Genomic DNA, 18,089 nt, shown 5'->3' with positions numbered 1-18,089 from the left:
CAAAGGTAACACAATTCCACAGTTCTGTTTTTGAATAAAGGGTACATATGTTATGTATCTGGACACTTCCATAAGATGTTCAAGTTGTGAATGAATTGTTTTTGACATAATGAATATTTAGTATTGCCACAGCAATGTTTAAAATATTTGGTGATACAACTTTCCTTTAAAAAAACAAAAACAACTCAGTTAAACTTTTACCACCCATCCACTATGGTTAATTTCAGCTTTTCAGAGTTTTCTTTAAATGAGGGGTATACATACAATCTTACGAAACAAAAAAGCATCATCCTTTTATGTCATTCTATTAAGACCCTTGCATATAATTTCATATGCTCCCAAACTTACCTTTTCATTTTTCTTGTCAATCTCTGGTGGCTGCTTTGCTGTTACACTTTGAGGTGTTCGAACAGCTTCACCCTCAGCCAATTCAACAGTCCGCCCATTTGGCTGCACAGGCAACAAAAAGTATCATATTATCAAACTGCTTAGCAGATCGATGCAAAGATTTATATGCAGGAAACCATATATACTACAATCAAATCCTACCTCTGTACCTAAATTTAAAGTTTTTGTACACCAATGTTATCTAAGAGTTGGTAGATTAATGTCCCTAATGTTTTCACATATATATGTAACATTCATAAGCAAAATTCTGTACCACAAATTTTCTTATCTCACCAAGGTATCAGTCCCTGTAACAAAAATAATGGAATGGAGACAGTTAAAAGGAGAATGAAACTGTTTGCAATTTGACCACCAATTAACTGTGTAATCTCAGAATATTTCACTCATCTCCGAGGCTTATAAAGTGACAGGTATGATCTACTCGAAAGTCAGCAAACTTGTTCTGTAAACAGCCAAATAGAAAATATTTTATTTACAAACATAATCAGGCTGTATGGCAAAATAAAGTTCAGAAAAAAAAATATTTTACTGATTGTCATCAACAGTCCTCAGCAAAAACAAAACAAAATAGAAACTATTTTAGGTTTTAAGGGCCATATGTCTTTGTTCTTTATTTTTATTTTTTTGGCCCATATGTCTTTGTTGCAACTACATAATTCCTCCATTGTAGCATAAAAGCAGCCATAGATGATACATAAACAAATGAATGTCAGGCAATCTCTAACGGAACCTCTAATTCTGTAATTTCATGGCTCTACTGTTCTGGGAGTAAGAAGCTTTCCAACCCATTGCCACAGCCTAAAAAAGGATACAGAAGCTTTCCTAACATTCCTAAAATAAAATGACAGATAGCACTTAGAGATGCTCATGAGTAGACTCAAGTCTGTGATTTCCAAATCTGGCTTTTAACCAGAATCATTCTTTTTTTACTTTTTTTTTGAGACAGAGTTTCGCTCTTGTTGCCCAGGCTGGAGTGCAAAGGCGCAATCTCGGCTCACTGCAACCTCTGCCTCCCAGGTTCAAGCGATTCTCCTACCTCAGCCTCCCAAGTAGCTGGGATTACAGGCACAAGCCACCACGACCGGTTAATTTTTGTATTTTTAGTAGAGACGGGGTTTCACCATGTTGGTCAGGCTGGTCTTGAACTCCTGACCTCAGGTGATCCACCCGCCTCGGTCTCTCAGAGTGCTGGGATTACAGGCGTGAGCCAACGTGCCCAGCCTCTTTTTTTACTTTTTAAATAATAATTTCTGAGCCCCATCACCAGACTGAGAAGTTGGGAGAATGGGGCCTAGGTATCTGTACTCTAACCGTCTTTCTGGATCCTACAACATCTTTTCACTTGTGCAGGCCCCTCAAATTCAACACGTCAGTCAGTCAATATACTCGTTTCAATGGCTTTATTTTCAGTTTTTGCAGAACACACTTTTACCAGCTACTTACTCATTACGGCAGAGCTATACTCAAGAAAACAATACAAAGTGTTCAAAATTTCTATAATATGACTTAACATGCAATTGTTAACAATGATCAGGGTTACAAAGTTGGAAAAGGTGACCATATTCTCAAATCCAATTTGTAGGCTTTTACAAAGATCTGTGGCAGAAAATCAAAACAAAAGCTGTCTTTTAGCTGGTTAAATTCCTAATTAACCCAAATTTAATCTGCTGGGTCTGAATCAACTTGTTAAAGTCAGACAGCTAATGCTAAAACCAGGTTTTCTCACTCTTGATTTGGCTTGCTTTCTTCTATGCTGTCTTGCCATTTCTAATGTTGCCTCTTCTAATCTCTCTTCTGTGTATTTATGTATATGTGGGCAAAGGTAAGAAACCTCAGAATGAAATGCGGACTTAGGGCTGTATCTACATTAGGAAAACAAAACTTGGTTTAATTTTACTTTCTAATATCATCATCTTATTCTTATACGCTACGTTTAGTTCACACTATCTTCTCAGGCCAAACTTGCCTTTTCTGACTTTCCTGTGGCCACACTTTTCCATGTAAGACTTATACCAACTGAACAATCTTGCAGCTTCAATTCCATAGTCTCCCATCTCTTCAACTGGCAACTCACAAAACTTACATCGGCTAAACTTCATTTAACTAATCCCTTCATGAAACTCTCCATCATAATCACTTATATACTGCCATATACCACCTCCATTTCACTCATTTAAATGACACTGAGTCATTGGGATTTATTTACTAAATACTAGGAAGACAAGAAATTATGCGGTAAAAACTGTCTTAAAAACTCACCAATAAGTTCAATGCCATTCATTTGAGACCAATTGCAAACGATATTGATGTAGCCTCCCAAATGAAATATGAAACATTCTTTTCTTTCAAACACCACAAAGTCTGAAAGTGACCAACTGCATTCCCATAGATTCAGGAACACTCAGTTCCCACTTCCATAGGCTCTGAAATGATCAGCAAGCCAAAGGTGCTCACACGTTCCTATCTGTGCCAATTTTAGTTCCTTCTTTGCAACATCAACCTACATAATAGTTCTAACTGCAGCTGTTCTCTCTGACCTGTGTAGATCTCCCAATTTTCTACTAAACTCTTAGAATTTATATAGCCTTCATCATTACTGAGATTCCAGAAGTCATCAGCAACTTCTCACACATGCCTGATGCCATGAAACAATAAGCCTCCTATCCCAAAAGTAAAGTCAATGTAATTCTTGGGTTGCTGGAAAAAAGAATACACTAAGGTGGTTCTCCTTCATACAGCAGAGCCAGTGTGTCCTTTTATTTTGCCAACAGCTGGTTGAGAAGGCCTTGCCCTGGAAAATCACTAATCATATTTATATTAGCAAATCCCTAAATGGGAGCATATTATATACCTCTACTTACATGAATAGTAACTAATTATAAACCAAAACTTCAAATCCAATGTTTCTACCCTTGTGATTGTCAATATGGGTTTTATATAAAAGTACTATTGGTCAGGTGCAGTGGCTCATGGCTGTAATTCTGGCACTTCTGGAGGCCAAGACAAGAGGATCAGCAAGAGCTCAGAAGTCCGAGACCAGCCTGGGTAACACAGAGACTCTTTCTCTACAAAAAATAATTAAAAAAATTAGCCGGGTGTGGTGGCATGCCCCCGTAGTCCCAGCTACTTGGGGGACTGAGATAGGAGGATCACTTCAGCCTGGCAGGTCAAGGCTGCAGTGAGCTGTGACTGAACCATGGCACTCTAGCCTGGGCAACAAAGTGAGACCCTGTCTCAACAAAAGAAAAAAAATAAAAAACAACAAAAAAAAGTAGTTTTCTCTGATCATGGAACTTTTATATGGTGGATTTCTACAGATTAGCAATTACATGGGCCTCTCATCGCACCCCAGTTTAAAATTCTCTCAAGAACTTAAAGGTCTTCCCCACCAGAGCCAATCAAAATTAATTTCATATATAGCTTATAATCTATGTTTTAAGTTAGACTAAAGATGTCTTTCAAACTTGTTGAAAATCAACCAGTAACAGAAAAATGATAGAATCATTTTTTAGACGGATAAACTCCTTGTAGACATCACCATGTTTATCTTATTGTTATAATTTTCTTCGACCCCCCACACCTGGATCTTTCTTTTTTCAAAATGCATGCATGAAAGAACAGTTTCATACATGAAAGAGCCAGTATGTGCTGGCAGGGGTGGTAGTAAACCAGAATGAGGCTATCTATATATAACGGGAAAATGGAATGGAAGAGGAGGCCACATAGCAGAAGAGAAGGAACTTATTTCATGATTCTTGATTTCAAGGATATAAAATTGTTCATGCTAGTCAATCTTCAATTTATTAATTTTATACAATTCCATAATTTTTTTTTTTTTTTGAGACACAGTCTTGCTCTGTCACCCAGGCTGGAGTGTAGTGGCATGACCTTGGCTCACTGCAGCCTCTACCTCCCGGGTTCAAGTGATTCCCATGTCTCAGTATTAGGCACATGCCATCATGCTTGGCTAATTTTTGTATTTCTAGTAGAGAGCAGATTCCGCCATGCTGCCCAGGCTGGTCTAGAACTCCTGGCCTCAAGTGACCCGCCTGTCCCAGCCTCCCAAAGTGCTGGGATTACAGGTGTGAGGCACCGCACCTGGCCTCAATTCCTGGTACTCAAGTACCAGGCATTAGGCTAAGGACTGTAGGAACAAGGACATATGAAAAGAGTTTCTGCCTCAAGGAGTTTTAAAATTCTGAATAAGAAGTATGCTTAACAGGCCGGGTGCAGTGGGTCACGCCTGTAATCCCAGCACTTTGGGAGGCCAAGGCGGGCGGATCACGAGGTCAAGAGATCGAGACCATCCTGGCCAACATGGTGAAATCCTATCTCTACTAAAAACACAAAAATTAGCTGGGCGTGGTGGCGCATGCCTGTAGTCCCAGACTCAGGAGGCTGAGGCAGGAGAATCACTTGAACCTGGGATGCTGAGGTTGCAGTGAGCCGAGATCGTGCCACTACATTCCAGCCTGGCGACAGAACGAGTCTCCATCTCAAAAAAAAAAAAAAAAAAAAAAGTATGCTTAATAACAGATTTCATTTCAGCACCCTTCACTTGTTAAAACTGATTCCAACTTGCAAAAGAACCTGTATCTGAGGTAAGCATATATAAGGTTTAACACTGACTGCTAAAATGAAATCACATAGAACCCTTAGTTATGTAAACTGTATTTCTAGCCACAACATGTAAAGATCATTATTCAAATGACCTAGACACTTCTTAGGTTTAGAAACTAGAAGGGCAGTCTACCAGCTTCCCCCAAAAAATGGAATATGAGAAGATCATGGGCTTTGGAGTTTGACAAACCTGGGATTAAGGCTTCCATATTTAATTACTGTGATTTTAAGCATTTTCCTTCACTTAACCCTTGATTTCATCATTTGTAAATATGAGAAAAATATGTATTTTGTCTCACAAATTTCTTGTTAGAATTACACCAAATGACAGAGCATGGGAAAGCATACTTCTCCAGAAACAGTTTTTCCCTTCTTTTTAAAATTTTTCTTAAATTTTTGGTAGAGATGGCCGGGCGCAGTGGCTCAAGCCTGTAATCCCAGCACTTTGGGAGGCCGAGACGGGCGGATCACGAGGTCAGGAGTTCGAGACCATCCTGGCTAACATGGTGAAACGCCATCTCTATTAAAAAATACAAAAAGCTAGCCGGGCGAGGTGGCTGGTGCCTGTAGTCCCAGCTACTCGGGAGGCTGAGGCAGGAGAATGGCGTGAACCCGGGAGGCGGAGCTTGCAGTGAGCTGAGATCCGGCCACTGCACTCTAGCTCGGGCGACAGAGCAAGACTCCGTCTCAAAAAAAAAAAAAAAATTTTTGGTAGAGATGAGGTCTTGCTATATTGCCCAGGCTGGTCTTGAACTCCTGGGCTCAAGCAATCCTCCCACTTTGGCCTCCCCAAGTGCTAGGATTACAGATATAAGCCACTGCACCTGGCCCATCTTCTGTTCTAATATCCTTTTCTCTCCAAAGTTATGATGGCCTATGTCCTTTATTCCCACATTCAAGCATTTGGGTCATTTTTTATATTAACAAGCTCAGATAAATGTTAAGTCCTGGTGGTCAAAAGGGCCTGGACAGGCATCCATCAAATCCAACGCTCCAGATGCAAATTCTTTTGGGAAGTTAATGGATTAAAAATAATAAGCAAATATATTATCTCAGAGGCTTAAAATAGTCCAGGCTTGCTCTAGAAGCATTGTAATGCTATCTTTCTTTTTAAAAAGCTGCTGTTTTCTAAGAAAATTACATAATATTCACTCAGTAGAGTGATATGTAGAACATAACACCTTGAAACAAAGACAAGTAAGGCTCAATGCCTGCGCTCAAGCTTAGAACCTAGTAAAGGAAGACAGGTATACAATATCACATAGTAAAGTACAAAACAAAAGGTATACTCTTCCTCACACTCTCAAGAGTACGGGTTTTGAAAGCAACCTGAGAGACCAGGATAGAGATCCCAAATGTGTTTCACCCTGGACAAATACTGGAAAGTCATTTTTTTTTTTTTTTTTTGAGACAGGATCTGGCTCACTGCGACCTCCACCTCCCAGGCTCAAGTCATCTTCCCACCTCAGCCTCCCAAGTAGCTGGGACTATAGGAGCACACTACCATGCCCAGTTAATATTTTGTAGAGACAGGGTTTTGCCATGTTTCCCAGGCTAGTGTCAAACTCCTGAGCTCAAGCAATCTGCCTGCCTTGGCCTCCTAAAATGCTGAGATTACAGGTGTGAGCAATTGTGCATGGCCAGAATCTCAATTGGCTAAAAGTGATACGGAGCATACAGGAGGCATAGTATATATATATTATCCTCATCATAAAAAAGATAAGAGGCAAGAGAGCATTAAGACAAATACCTAATGCATGCGGGGCTTAAAACCTAGATGACAGGTTGACGGGTGCAGCAAATTACCATGGCACATGTATACCTATGTAACAAACCTGCACATTCCGCACATGTATCCCAGAACTTAAAGTATAATTTAAAAAAAAAAGATAAAAGGCAAGAAATTAGGAAATTCAGAAGAGGCATCATTGTAGCTGATAGGTTAGAATATAAGATAGTCTAACAATAATAATTTCCAAGTACTTCCTAGACACATTACATGCATTATCTCATTTAATGGTCAAGACCTAGTTTTGGTAAGTTCGTTTTAGTTGTGAAACGTTCTTACACAATTCAAGATGGAACAACTTCTTATCAGTTTGTTTGAAAGTAAAAACTTTTTCCCCTGCCAAATGTTATGCACATATCAACTACATAAACTAAACATACACACAAACCATAGCTTTAGACACAGTTAAATCCCAATTTCAAACTCTTAATAACTGAGAGAACAATCTTACAAATATAACCTATGGTTCAAATTTGCAAAACCTCACTATATACTGAGATATTTCCTTTAGTGGTAAAGATCCTTGTGCTTTCTAAAGAGCCAAAATTTCAACTCAGGATTCCAAACTGTCTCCTTGTTGACTGAAGCAAGGATGCTCAGGGTTACCTTTATGAGATGATGGGGAGATGATAATAACTATCACATGGCCAAGACATGCCAAAGATGATTTCTGAAAAACTAAATACAAGCATTGGTTTTCAATATTTTACATCTGATGGGTATGATAAGGACTACAAGTGAAACAGCAAATACACATCTGTATAATTCTTTCTTAGAAGAAAGACGTCTAAGAGATTCTGATGGATGCCTTCTGGGAAGCCTGGCATTCCATGGAACACTTTGAAAACTACTAGCATAGCTGGAGAGAAAAAAAAGTGCATTTTAAAACTGATGAAATAACACCAATTCCTCACTTACGTCTCTGAATTTTGCTTGAATAATGATTTAAAAATACTCTCAAGGCTTTTACAGCCTTGCGAAATAGTACACTAACCAATAATGCCAAAGCACAACTAAAATTAATGTTCACAGGGTTTATTGTTGTTCTTGGTATCTAAGATGGGCACAACTACTTAAGGTCTTTTCTGTCAGAACTGTAAAAGGTCTTTTCCGTTAGGCCTCTGGCAGAATGAAAAGAAAAGATGAAAAAATCTTGTCACATAAGCAAACAAATGGAGCCAAAATTCTGGAGCTTTTGTAAGGTCATAATAATTTTCAGCAGAAACTTCTGACTTGAAATTTTAAAAGCAATAAAGCTATAACTCACTGGGAAAATTGAATTTGTTCTCTGAACACAATTTAATATCCTGGAACATGCCATCGAAACCAGAGAGGTATAGTGGAAATAACAAAGTTCTTAGACTAGAAATTAGGATACTGTTTTGCCTTTGAAACTCCTTTGCTCTATGACCTTGAATAAGTCAGTTAATTTTTCTGAATCTCAAGATTTCTCTTCTGTAAAATCATGAATATTTGTTTTACCTATCATTTGGAATTTTTTGAGCAAATGATTATTCTTTTTTTCTTTTTTTTTTTCTTTTTTGAGACGGAGTCTCACTCTGTCGCCAGGCTAGAGTACAGTGGCACGATCTTGGCTCACTGCAACCTCCGCCTCCCGGGTTCAAGTGATTCCCCTGCCTCAGCCTCCTGAGTAGCTGGGACTATAGGTGCACACCACCACGCCTGGCTAAGTTTTGTATTTTTAGTAGATTTTGGTAGAGATGGGGTTTCACCATGTTGGCCAGGATGGTCTCAATCTCCTGACCTGGTGATCCGCCTGCCTCGGCCCCCCAAAGTGCCGGGATTACAGGTGTAAGCCACCGGGTCTGGCTGATTATTCTATTAAGAATTAAAACTGACAAAGAGTGACTTAAAGGAAAAGAGAAAACTCTATAGGTGGCAAGTGATACAATTTGTTTTTATTATTACCAGCAAAACCATTACCTAAGAATAAAAAAACACAATTCTATTGGGAATATATTAAGAGACAAATTTATTTAGCTCAATGACAGATTATCCAATTAACTGAGATGTTATTTTAGCCACTTCATTCAGCTTTCAGTTCAACAGATAATTACCAAAGGCACTTATATGCCAAGCAGTTTGCCACTGGTTTACAATCTGGGGAGGGAGAGAACCCAAAAAAGTAAATGGGTAAGTAAACAAATAATGTACGAACTGTGATAACCACTATGAAGGAAACATCTAAGGGGTTGAGACAGAAAATAGAAAGGGATGTCTAAATTTCAAATAGGGTGATCAGGAAAAGATTTTTGTGGAAGGTGACTTTTAAGGTGAAAACTAAAGGCTGAGGGAAAGATTGTTCCAAAAGTGTTAATAATAGCTCATGTAAAGACGCTGGGTTGTGAAAGAGTTTGAAGAACCAAATAGCAAATGACAGGAAACTCACTCAAATTCAGCTTAAAAAGACAAGCAGGTGCTGGGTCATACAGGCCATGGAAAGAGGTTTGGATTTTAAACGTAAAAGTTACTAAGTGCTGGTTTTAGGCAGCATGGTGATTTGCTTTGAAAAATCTCATTACTAGTGCATTGAGAAAGGACTGGATGCAGTAAAAAGAAGGCTACTGCTGCAGGTTAGGGGAGCTAACGTGACACTAGAAAAAGTAGTCAGATTGAATATATATTTTAGAGATAAAATTGATGGTACTTTGCTGATGGGTTAGATATAAGGTGAGGAAGATAGCAGGAGGTGAGAAAAAGATTAGAATCAAGGATGATTCTTCTATTTTTGGCTTGAATAACTGAATGGATGGTAGAGTAATTTACCACTTACAGAAATGGGGGAGACTGGGAGAAGGCAAGAAATAACAGGTTCTGTTTTGGAGATGCTGAAAGTTTGAGATCATTTTTTAAAAGTTTGAGATACATATCAGACTCCCAATCAGAGAAATCAAGCATACATGCAGACATGAGGTTCTGGAGATGACAGAACAGTGTAGATACACATAGAGACTAATACACAGTTGCTCCCCATTATTAATGGATTCTGTATTAGTGAATTTACCCTTTCACTAAAATTTATTTATAACTCCAAAATCAATACTTGAGGTACCTTCATGGTCATCTGTGGGCATGCACATGCACAGAGCTGCAAAGTCACTCTGCAGGCACATTCCCAGCTGAGGTCAAGATTCCACCTTCTTATTTCAGCTCTCATCACTGTAAATAAGGATCCTTTCTGAGGACTATTTAGTGCCACATATTTTGCATTTTTTTGGTGCTTTTCGTTAGTGATTTTGCAGTTTAAAATGGTCCCTAACTGTAGTGCTGAAGTACTGCCTAGCATTCTTAAGCATAAGAAGGCTATGATATACCTTACAAAGAAAATAATGCATTAGATAAGCTTTGTTCAGGCATGAGTTCTAGTGCTGTTGGCTGTGAGTTCAATTATGTGAATCAACTAAATTAAATGTCTTTAAACAGAAACACATACAAAACAAGACTATGTATTGTATATGCTATTGATGAAAATATTGTGACCAGAGGCTTGGACCTAACTTTGCATTTTCCCTAGAAGCACTAGTTTAGTACTTGCTAATTCAGTGGGAACTTTATAGAATTTCTGCAGATAAAGAAAATCAACTACGCTGATCTGTTCCAGTACTATTTACAACATACCTTTTATGTGTGTGACCACTAGTAATGCGTTTTGTGCTCCTAATATGGGTAATGGGCAGACACTCAGATACTTGCAGAATGATTAGACAGAACCACATGAAATGGTGATATCAGACCATTCTAATCCAAAAAATATGGCATAGCCAGGTGAGGTGGTGCGTGCCTGTGGTCCCAGCTACTCGGGAGGCTGAGGTGGAAGGATTACTTGAGCCTGCAAGGCAGAGGTTGCAGTGAGCCAAGATCACGCCACTGCACTCCAGCCTGGGTGACAGAGTGAGACCCCAGCTCAAAAAATAAATAAATAAAAAAAATTTTAAAAAGGCAATTCCATAGTTTCCACTAAACACGAAACATTGCTAGGTGTTACAATATATAACTCTAGCTGAGGAGCTAGGGAAGGCTTTACAGTTGAACCAGCACTACAGCTGGCCCTTGAAGAACAGGTGGAAATTGGTAGAGAGAGGCTGGACACAGTGGCTAACGCTTGCAATCCCAGCACTTTGGGAGGCCTAGGGAGGCGGAGTACTTGAGCTCAGCAGTTCAAGACCAGTCTAGGCAACATGGCAAAACCCCATCTCTACAAAAATACAAAAATTAGCTGGGCATGGTGGTGTGCGTCTAGTCCCAGCTACTCAGGAGGCTGAAGTGGGAGAGTCAACCTGAGCCTGGGAGGTTGAGGCTGCAGTGAGCCAAGATTATGCCACTGCACTCCAGCCTGGTTGACAGAGCCAGACCCTGTCTTGAAAAGAAATTTAAAAACAAAAATAAGAAAAGAAATTGGCCAGGCGCAGTGGCTCATGCCTGTTATCTCAGCACTTTGGGAGGCCGAGGTGGGTAGATCATGAGGTCAGGAAATCGAGACTATCCTGGCTAACACGGTGAAACCCCATCTACACTAAAAATACAAAAAATTAGTTGGGTATGTGGTGGCGGGCACCTGTAGTCCCAGCTACTCAGGAGGCTGAGGCAGGAGAATGGTGAGAACCTGGGAGGCGGAGTTTGCAGTGAGCCGAGATCGCACCACTGCACTCCAGCCTGGGCGACACAGTGAGACTGCATCTCAAAAAAAAAAAAAAAAAAAAAAAAAGAAATTGGTAGACAGATAGAAAGAAGGGCTTTTTAATAGATAAAAACAATGTCCAGGGGCAGTGGCTCATGCCTGTAATCCTAGTACTTTGGGAGGCTAAGGCAGATGGACTGCCTGAGCTCAGGAGTTTGACACCATGCCTGGGCAACATGGTGAAACTCCATCTCTACAAAAAATACAAAAATAACCAGGTGTGGTATCATGCATCTGTAATCCCAACTACTTGAGGGGGTGAGGCGGGAGGATTGCTTGAGCCCGGGAAGTGGAGGCCGCAGTGAGCTGTGTTCACACCACTGCACTCCAGCCTGGGACAAAGTGAAGACTCTTGTCTCCAAAAACAACAACAATAAAAACAACAACAACAAAAATGAAAATAATAATAAAGAGACACAGAAATCTAGCCAAGCAGAATTATTTCTTGTCTTAGGAGTAACGGTGAGAGACAAGCCTAAGGTAGGGTTAGATCATGAAGAGACTTGAGTGCCATGTCATGAATTTTGGATTTTGTTCAACAGGTAATGGGGAAACTACTGAAACAATGTGAACATCAAAGTCACATGATCAGGGTTAGGCTTCAAAAGACTCAACTCGCATGAGTAGGTAGAAAAGATCGGCAAAAAAGAAACTGGAAGTAGGAAAACCAGATGTTAGAATAGTCTAAGCAAAAGGTAATAAAGTCCTAAAGTAGGGCAGTGGCAGTGAAACTGGAACAGAAGTAATGACTACAAAAACCACTGCATACTATTAGAATACAGTCATACATTGCTTAATGAGGAGAATACATTCTGATAAATGCATCTTTGTGCAAACATCACAGGGTATACTGACACAAATCTAGGCTATAAACTTGTACAGCATGTTGCTCTACTGAATACTGTCGCAACTGTAACACAATGGTGTTTGTGTATCTAAACACAGAAAAGGTATAGTAAAAATACAATATTATAATCTTATGGGGTCATCATATAGGCAGTCCTTCACCTCACAAAATTATACCCAGATGAGGCAAATAGCCATTTTCCACTATAAAGAGAAAAAGGGGCTCACATAGGTATTTACTAGTCATGAAAAATAGGAGTACGATGTATAAATACTTTTGTTGGACATCTTACTATATTATGCATTCAACAATTTTTTTTTTTTGAGTCCCAAGCATTGTGCAAGGCTATCTGGTAGCAAACAAAAGGAATTATTATTTTATTCATTGAGCTTAGAGATATGGAAATTACACTATAGCAAATCTTTATGAACATTCCTACACTAATATGCAAATAACTTGTTCCCTAAAATAAATTTTTGAGCTGGTTGTTCATGCCTGTAATCCCAACATTTTGGGAGGCCAAGGGAGGAGGATGGCTTGAGGCCAGGAGTTTGAGGCTGCAGTGAGCTATGAGAGCTATAACCACCACTGCACTCCAGCATGGGCAATAGAGCAAGACCGTCTCAAAAAAAAAAAAGAAGGAGACAATATTCTTTGATTTTTTTTTTTTTTTTTTTTTTTTTGAGACGGAGTCTCGCTCTGTCGCCCAGGCTGGAGTGCAGTGGCCGGATCTCGGTTCACTGCAAGCTCCGCCTCCCGGGTTTGCGCCATTCTCCTGCCTCAGCCTCCCGAGTAGCTGGGACTACAGGCGCCCGCCACCTCGCCCGGCTAGTTTTTTGTATTTTTTAGTAGAGACGGGGTTTCACTGTGTTAGCCAGGATGGTCTCGATCTCCTGACCTCATGATCCGCCCGTCTCGGCCTCCCAAAGTGCTGGGATTACAGGCTTGAGCCACCGCGCCCGGCCTATTCTTTGATATTAATCCTAATTATGCGCTTCTGGAATTCAAAGCCAATTGTTACAGACCAGTTTTCGCAGACTTCACTTCAATCTAAGTCATTGCTCAGATTAAAAATCAAGTGAAAAAATACTTACTGAGTGCCCATTCAATACAGACTTTGAGGTAGATGTCATGAAAAATACATATAATTATTTCCAAAAATGCCAAGAATGGGGCAGGGGGGAAAAGAAAAAATGCCAAGAACTGAGCCCAGTAAAAAATGCCCCCCTCCCCCATTTTCAATTAGGGAACTGTAATTCATACCCTAAAAGATCTATGGTATGATTTTATTACGGGATAAAAAACAAATTGATAAAATAATTTCAGAAATTGCTTATAAACAGGTTGAGGTAAATACAGATTTAGCCACTATTTACTCTACAAATGAAAAATTTGAAAACAGGAGCAGCAAAATTTGGAATGATTTAAGAAAAACCTAAAAATAATGGAATGAAAAGATCAGAGATCAGGAATCTACAAGCTTTCTTTTTCTTTTAAAAGACAGAGTTTTGCTGTGTTCCCCAGGATGGAGTGCAGTCACCTGATCATAGCTCACTACAGCATCAAACTCCTGGGCTCAAGTGATCCTCCCACCAGTGCCTCCCAAAGTGCTGGGATTACAAGCATAAGCCACTGTGCCTGGCCCAAGCATTTCCACAAGCATTCAAGGTGACTCTCAATCCAAGTAGCCAAGGATAACACTTTGAAGAATCCTGTAGTGTTTTAACTCAACTAAGATTTTCAATTTGTAAACAAGATACACTGAATAGAGCAAGGTGAAATGCCTTACTCAATTTTAGAGTTTCCTATTCCCGTCAGGCTGACAGAGTTGTCTTCTTTCAATCCTGAGCTTTTATTGTTTCTCAGGCCTCTCACATTATCTTGCTCTTACTGCCCTCCCTTCCCCCCCTTTTCAGACAGGGTCTCGAATTGGCTCACTGCAGCCTCCACCTCCTGGCTCAAGCAATCCTCCAACCTCAGCCTCCAGAATAGCTGGGACTACATGTGCGCACCACAGCACTGGGATAATTTTTAAAATTTTTTGTAGAGATGAGGTCTCACTATATTGCCCAGGTTGTTCTCGAATTCCTGGGCACTCCTACCGACTTTCAAAGTCAGCTTCTGTGATAAGGCCTTTCATGCCTACCTCGGTTCACATCCAGTTGTATCATTAACTTAAGTATACATTTTTCCACAACTGAAACAAAAAGCTCCCTGGGGAGAAACCGAGCTTTTACATTTGTATCCCTGTCACAGAGAGATATGACAATATTGTATTCCTTTTTACCACCTTCAATTTGTAAGCAGTATCTTGCTTTTCTTCAATACTTAGCTCAGTTAAAGGCACCTAATGAGTCCTAAATAAATGGCAGCTTGTACTTCTTTGCCCTGTAAAGCTGCCATTTTTCTAACTGTGGGTCATGCCTCACAGTCAAATGTGAAATGAATTTAGTGGGTCATGAACATTAAAGAAAAACAGAACAGTTTTATGTGTGTAATGTAATGTAAAATGTATTTCTTACTGTGGGTTTCAGTCACAAAAGCTTGAAGTCCCAATTTTGTAAATGTTAAACTTCTTGAATACATCTTCAGTATTTGGTAAATAAGGATATTTTCTCACCCAATTAACATTCAGCCATACAGTCTTCCCATTCTCCACTCCTCAAAGCTAACGCTAGGTTTACTTATTTACTCCCCACTTCCTTAACTCGAATGAAAAGGAAGGGGTAAGTCCTAAGTCTACCGAGCATTCTTCACAGTACTGTATAAGCATTCACTGGAGTCTGTATTCCTTCAGATGAGTCATTTGAATGTTATAATGCACTTCGGATGGGTTCTTGGAGCACCCATCTCTCTCAACTCAAGATTATCTGAAATTCTAGATGTCCCAAATAGGGTTTCGAAATTTTCACAATGCGCTTCATCCACATGGGTTTGTGCTGAATGTGTTTCTTTCAAGATCACCTTCTTTCCTTACCTTGGAGCAAGGTTCTCTATTTTCACCATAACATTACTTTGATAATTGGTAATTCTTGATAGTCTCCACAAATGTTTAAATTATTTATGTTCCAAATCAGTTCTATTTTCTCCTCTCCTAATGTATGGTGGTATTTACATTGACAAAAGTTGTGCCTTTTCCAGGTTTCATATGTATCTTGCATCTTCTTAATCAGCAGGCAAAACGTGAAGGCCTATCCAGGCTTCATAATGCACTAACTGTGACCTGTCACATCTGTAATCTAGAGATTAGAGTTTGTTACCAACAAAACTCTTGTTAGTTTGAACTCAAACCCCATTTCCTCCAACAACTTTCCTCAAGCCCTCCAGTGAAATGTCTCCTACCCTCCAAACCTAACACTCAGTTCAAACCTCTTTAACACCTATCAGTCTATGCAAAATTCTAATTAGCTATGAATATGTCTCCCAGATTGACTCTATGTGTATACCTTGCACTGCCCTCCAAACACCAGAGTGCAAATTTCACATAGTAGGGCCTTCGTACTGGCTTACTGAACTGTACTGAAAAGGCGAAGAACTTAATTCGGTAGATATAAAAATAGGTTAGGTGCTGTTTCTAACTGCATATCCTCCATAGTTTCAATTTGCTCAAATGTAAAATATTTTTAAAAATACATAAAACTATTAAAGATATAATGGGAGAACCATGGGAATGGCAATAAAGAATGTAAACGTAAAACACGAAGGCCTAAGACAGATGTGATGCCCTCTGCGACTTCCACACGTGGCCCAGCAAATCGGTGCCTGAATCCTCTCTCGGCTTTCACCATTCTGCCCTGTCATCTCCCTTTACTCTGTTTCACAAATCTACCACACCACAGAGTGTGCAACAGACTCGTTCGTTGAACTCGCCTTAGCTCTTTCTCATAGGACCATACACCTCAAAGCGTATTAGGTAACCGACCCCTTCTTGCCTTGCTCCCGTTCCGGCCTCTGTTGGCCACATGTGCCAGAACAAGAGTGGGCAACCATTTCCCTTTAACAGTCCCAACTAAAATGGAAGCGCGTCTAGACCTGGACACCTTTAATACTGTGTAAGCCCCAGAATTTCTAGGTCATCGTACTTCCTCCACTGGCTACTGTCTCAATGTGACTTGAGACAGACATCTGTCTTCCGAGCACAGGCTTTCCACAACTTCCCAACACCACCTTAAGGTCCCATGACGCTCCACTTGCAGCCTACTCTGCAGGCCTCAAGGAAGGATGCTGTGCTATTCTAGCAGTCAAGGTTCCCAAAGATGGCTTGACCTCTGGGCGCCTATCTGAACGGACCCCTCAGACCTCCTAACTTCTTTCCTCGAAACTGGGCTTCCCCACCCATCCTATACTTCCTGAGTTTCCCCCATTCCCCAAATAACATGACCACCTATCACTGCCTGCTCCACCTGGGAGAGCTGCCTCTCGGCTTTGGACTAAGCACTCTTTTTCCTTCACGGCTGGGGCGCGGCCTCCCCCCAGCTCGAGGGTCTCCGCGCCCGCCCTTCGCCCGTTCTCTACCGCCGCTCATCCCATACTCACTTTGGGCTTCTCGGACAGTTTCTTCCGGTTCTTCTTCTTCTGTTCCTCGCTCCGGAGATTCTTCAGCAAGGCCAGGTCGTCGGGGGCCGCAGCCGGCGCAGCCGCCGCCTCCTCCCGCTTGCGGGGCGGGCTCCTCCGCTTTTTGCGGGCGCCGGCGCAAGCCGCGGCCCAGCCGTAGCCCAGCAGAAACAGCAGCAGCAGCCCGAGCGCGCCCGTGCCCACCAGTATCACCCAGCCAGGGTACCGTTTCGGCTCCAGCCCCAGGTCGAGGCCCAGCTCGGTGCGCAGAAAGCCTAGGCCGACCGAGAGCATTTCCCGCAGCCGGGCCGAGCCCTCCTCGGCCTGCTGGGCCAGCTCGTCCTGCCAGCTCCGTGCAGCCATCTTCCCTCCCGTCAGAGGGACTCGCAGGATGACGCCGGGGCGCGGAGACGCCGTGGAATAGTCAAGGGAAGCGAGGAAGGGCCGGGTCGGGTAGCCTCAGGCCGAGCGCATCGCGGCCGTCCCTCGCGCTGGAGCCGGGGATCGGCCGCTGCCACCGCGGGGAGGGCGGAGGGGTCTCCCAGGTTCCCCGCTGTCAGCCTCACTCCGCCGCCGCCAGGAGACCCGGGAGGCGGGAGGGAGTGTCTCCAGTGGCGGCCGCTAAGCGGCGTCTAGGCGCCAGCGCCAGGCCCCGCTGTCCTCCCTCGGCGGAACAATGGCGGCTTGGGCCGCGATCCACGCCGCGCGCGGGGCCTACCGTGGGTCACGTGGCGCCAGTGGGCGGGGCGTGGGCGTCACGTGGGGGAGGGCGGGGTCGGGTGGGGCAAAGGCGCGGCCGGGAAGGTTGGCTATGGTGGGTTCGGGCCTGGTTAAGACGCGGCGTTGAGGACCCGTGACTATCGACCAGAGGCTGGGAGGGGTTAATTAGCGGACGCCTCCGCGGTGTGGCTGGTGGCGCTGTTAGGGGACGTGGCGCAACGAAAGAGTACAGGGGAGGGGCTTCGTGCAAGAAGGGGGCGGGGGGGAGGGTTGCAGCGCTAGGAACCGGGTCACCGGGTCTAGGTCAATGTCGCCCTGGCAGGTGTAGGGCTCTTCATGCCTTTTTCTGGAGTGTTGTTGAGGTGGAATCGCTTTTTCTCCCTGGGGGCGCCAGTCAGCTGGATCCTTCCGGAATGAGCTCGGCGGAGTCTGACGCCGAACACTCTTCTTCC

At 42.1% G+C, this 18,089-nt stretch overlaps 1 protein-coding gene across 9 annotated transcripts in view; it reads right to left on the bottom strand.

Annotated features, from left to right (window-relative positions):
* MTDH (metadherin) overlaps positions 1–17,735 on the bottom strand; it is a 79,097-nt gene extending 61,362 nt beyond the window's left edge. For all 9 annotated transcript variants that reach the window (XM_008001162.3, XM_008001165.3, XM_008001164.3 and 6 more), the window contains exons 1-2: positions 16,900–17,735; positions 349–450 (exon numbers count right to left, since the gene is read on the bottom strand). In XM_008001162.3, the coding sequence (XP_007999353.1) occupies positions 349–450; positions 16,900–17,280 (483 nt within the window). In that variant the 5' untranslated portion in view covers positions 17,281–17,735. The remainder of the gene's footprint in view (positions 1–348; positions 451–16,899) is intronic.
* Between the last annotated feature and the right edge of the window lie 354 nt (positions 17,736–18,089).

The sequence above is a fragment of the Chlorocebus sabaeus genome, chromosome 8 (genome assembly GCF_047675955.1).
Source record: "Chlorocebus sabaeus isolate Y175 chromosome 8, mChlSab1.0.hap1, whole genome shotgun sequence".
Taxonomy (NCBI): domain Eukaryota; kingdom Metazoa; phylum Chordata; class Mammalia; order Primates; family Cercopithecidae; genus Chlorocebus; species Chlorocebus sabaeus.
Note: the sequence above shows the minus strand (reverse complement) of the source record. Positions and strands in the feature narration are given on the sequence as shown.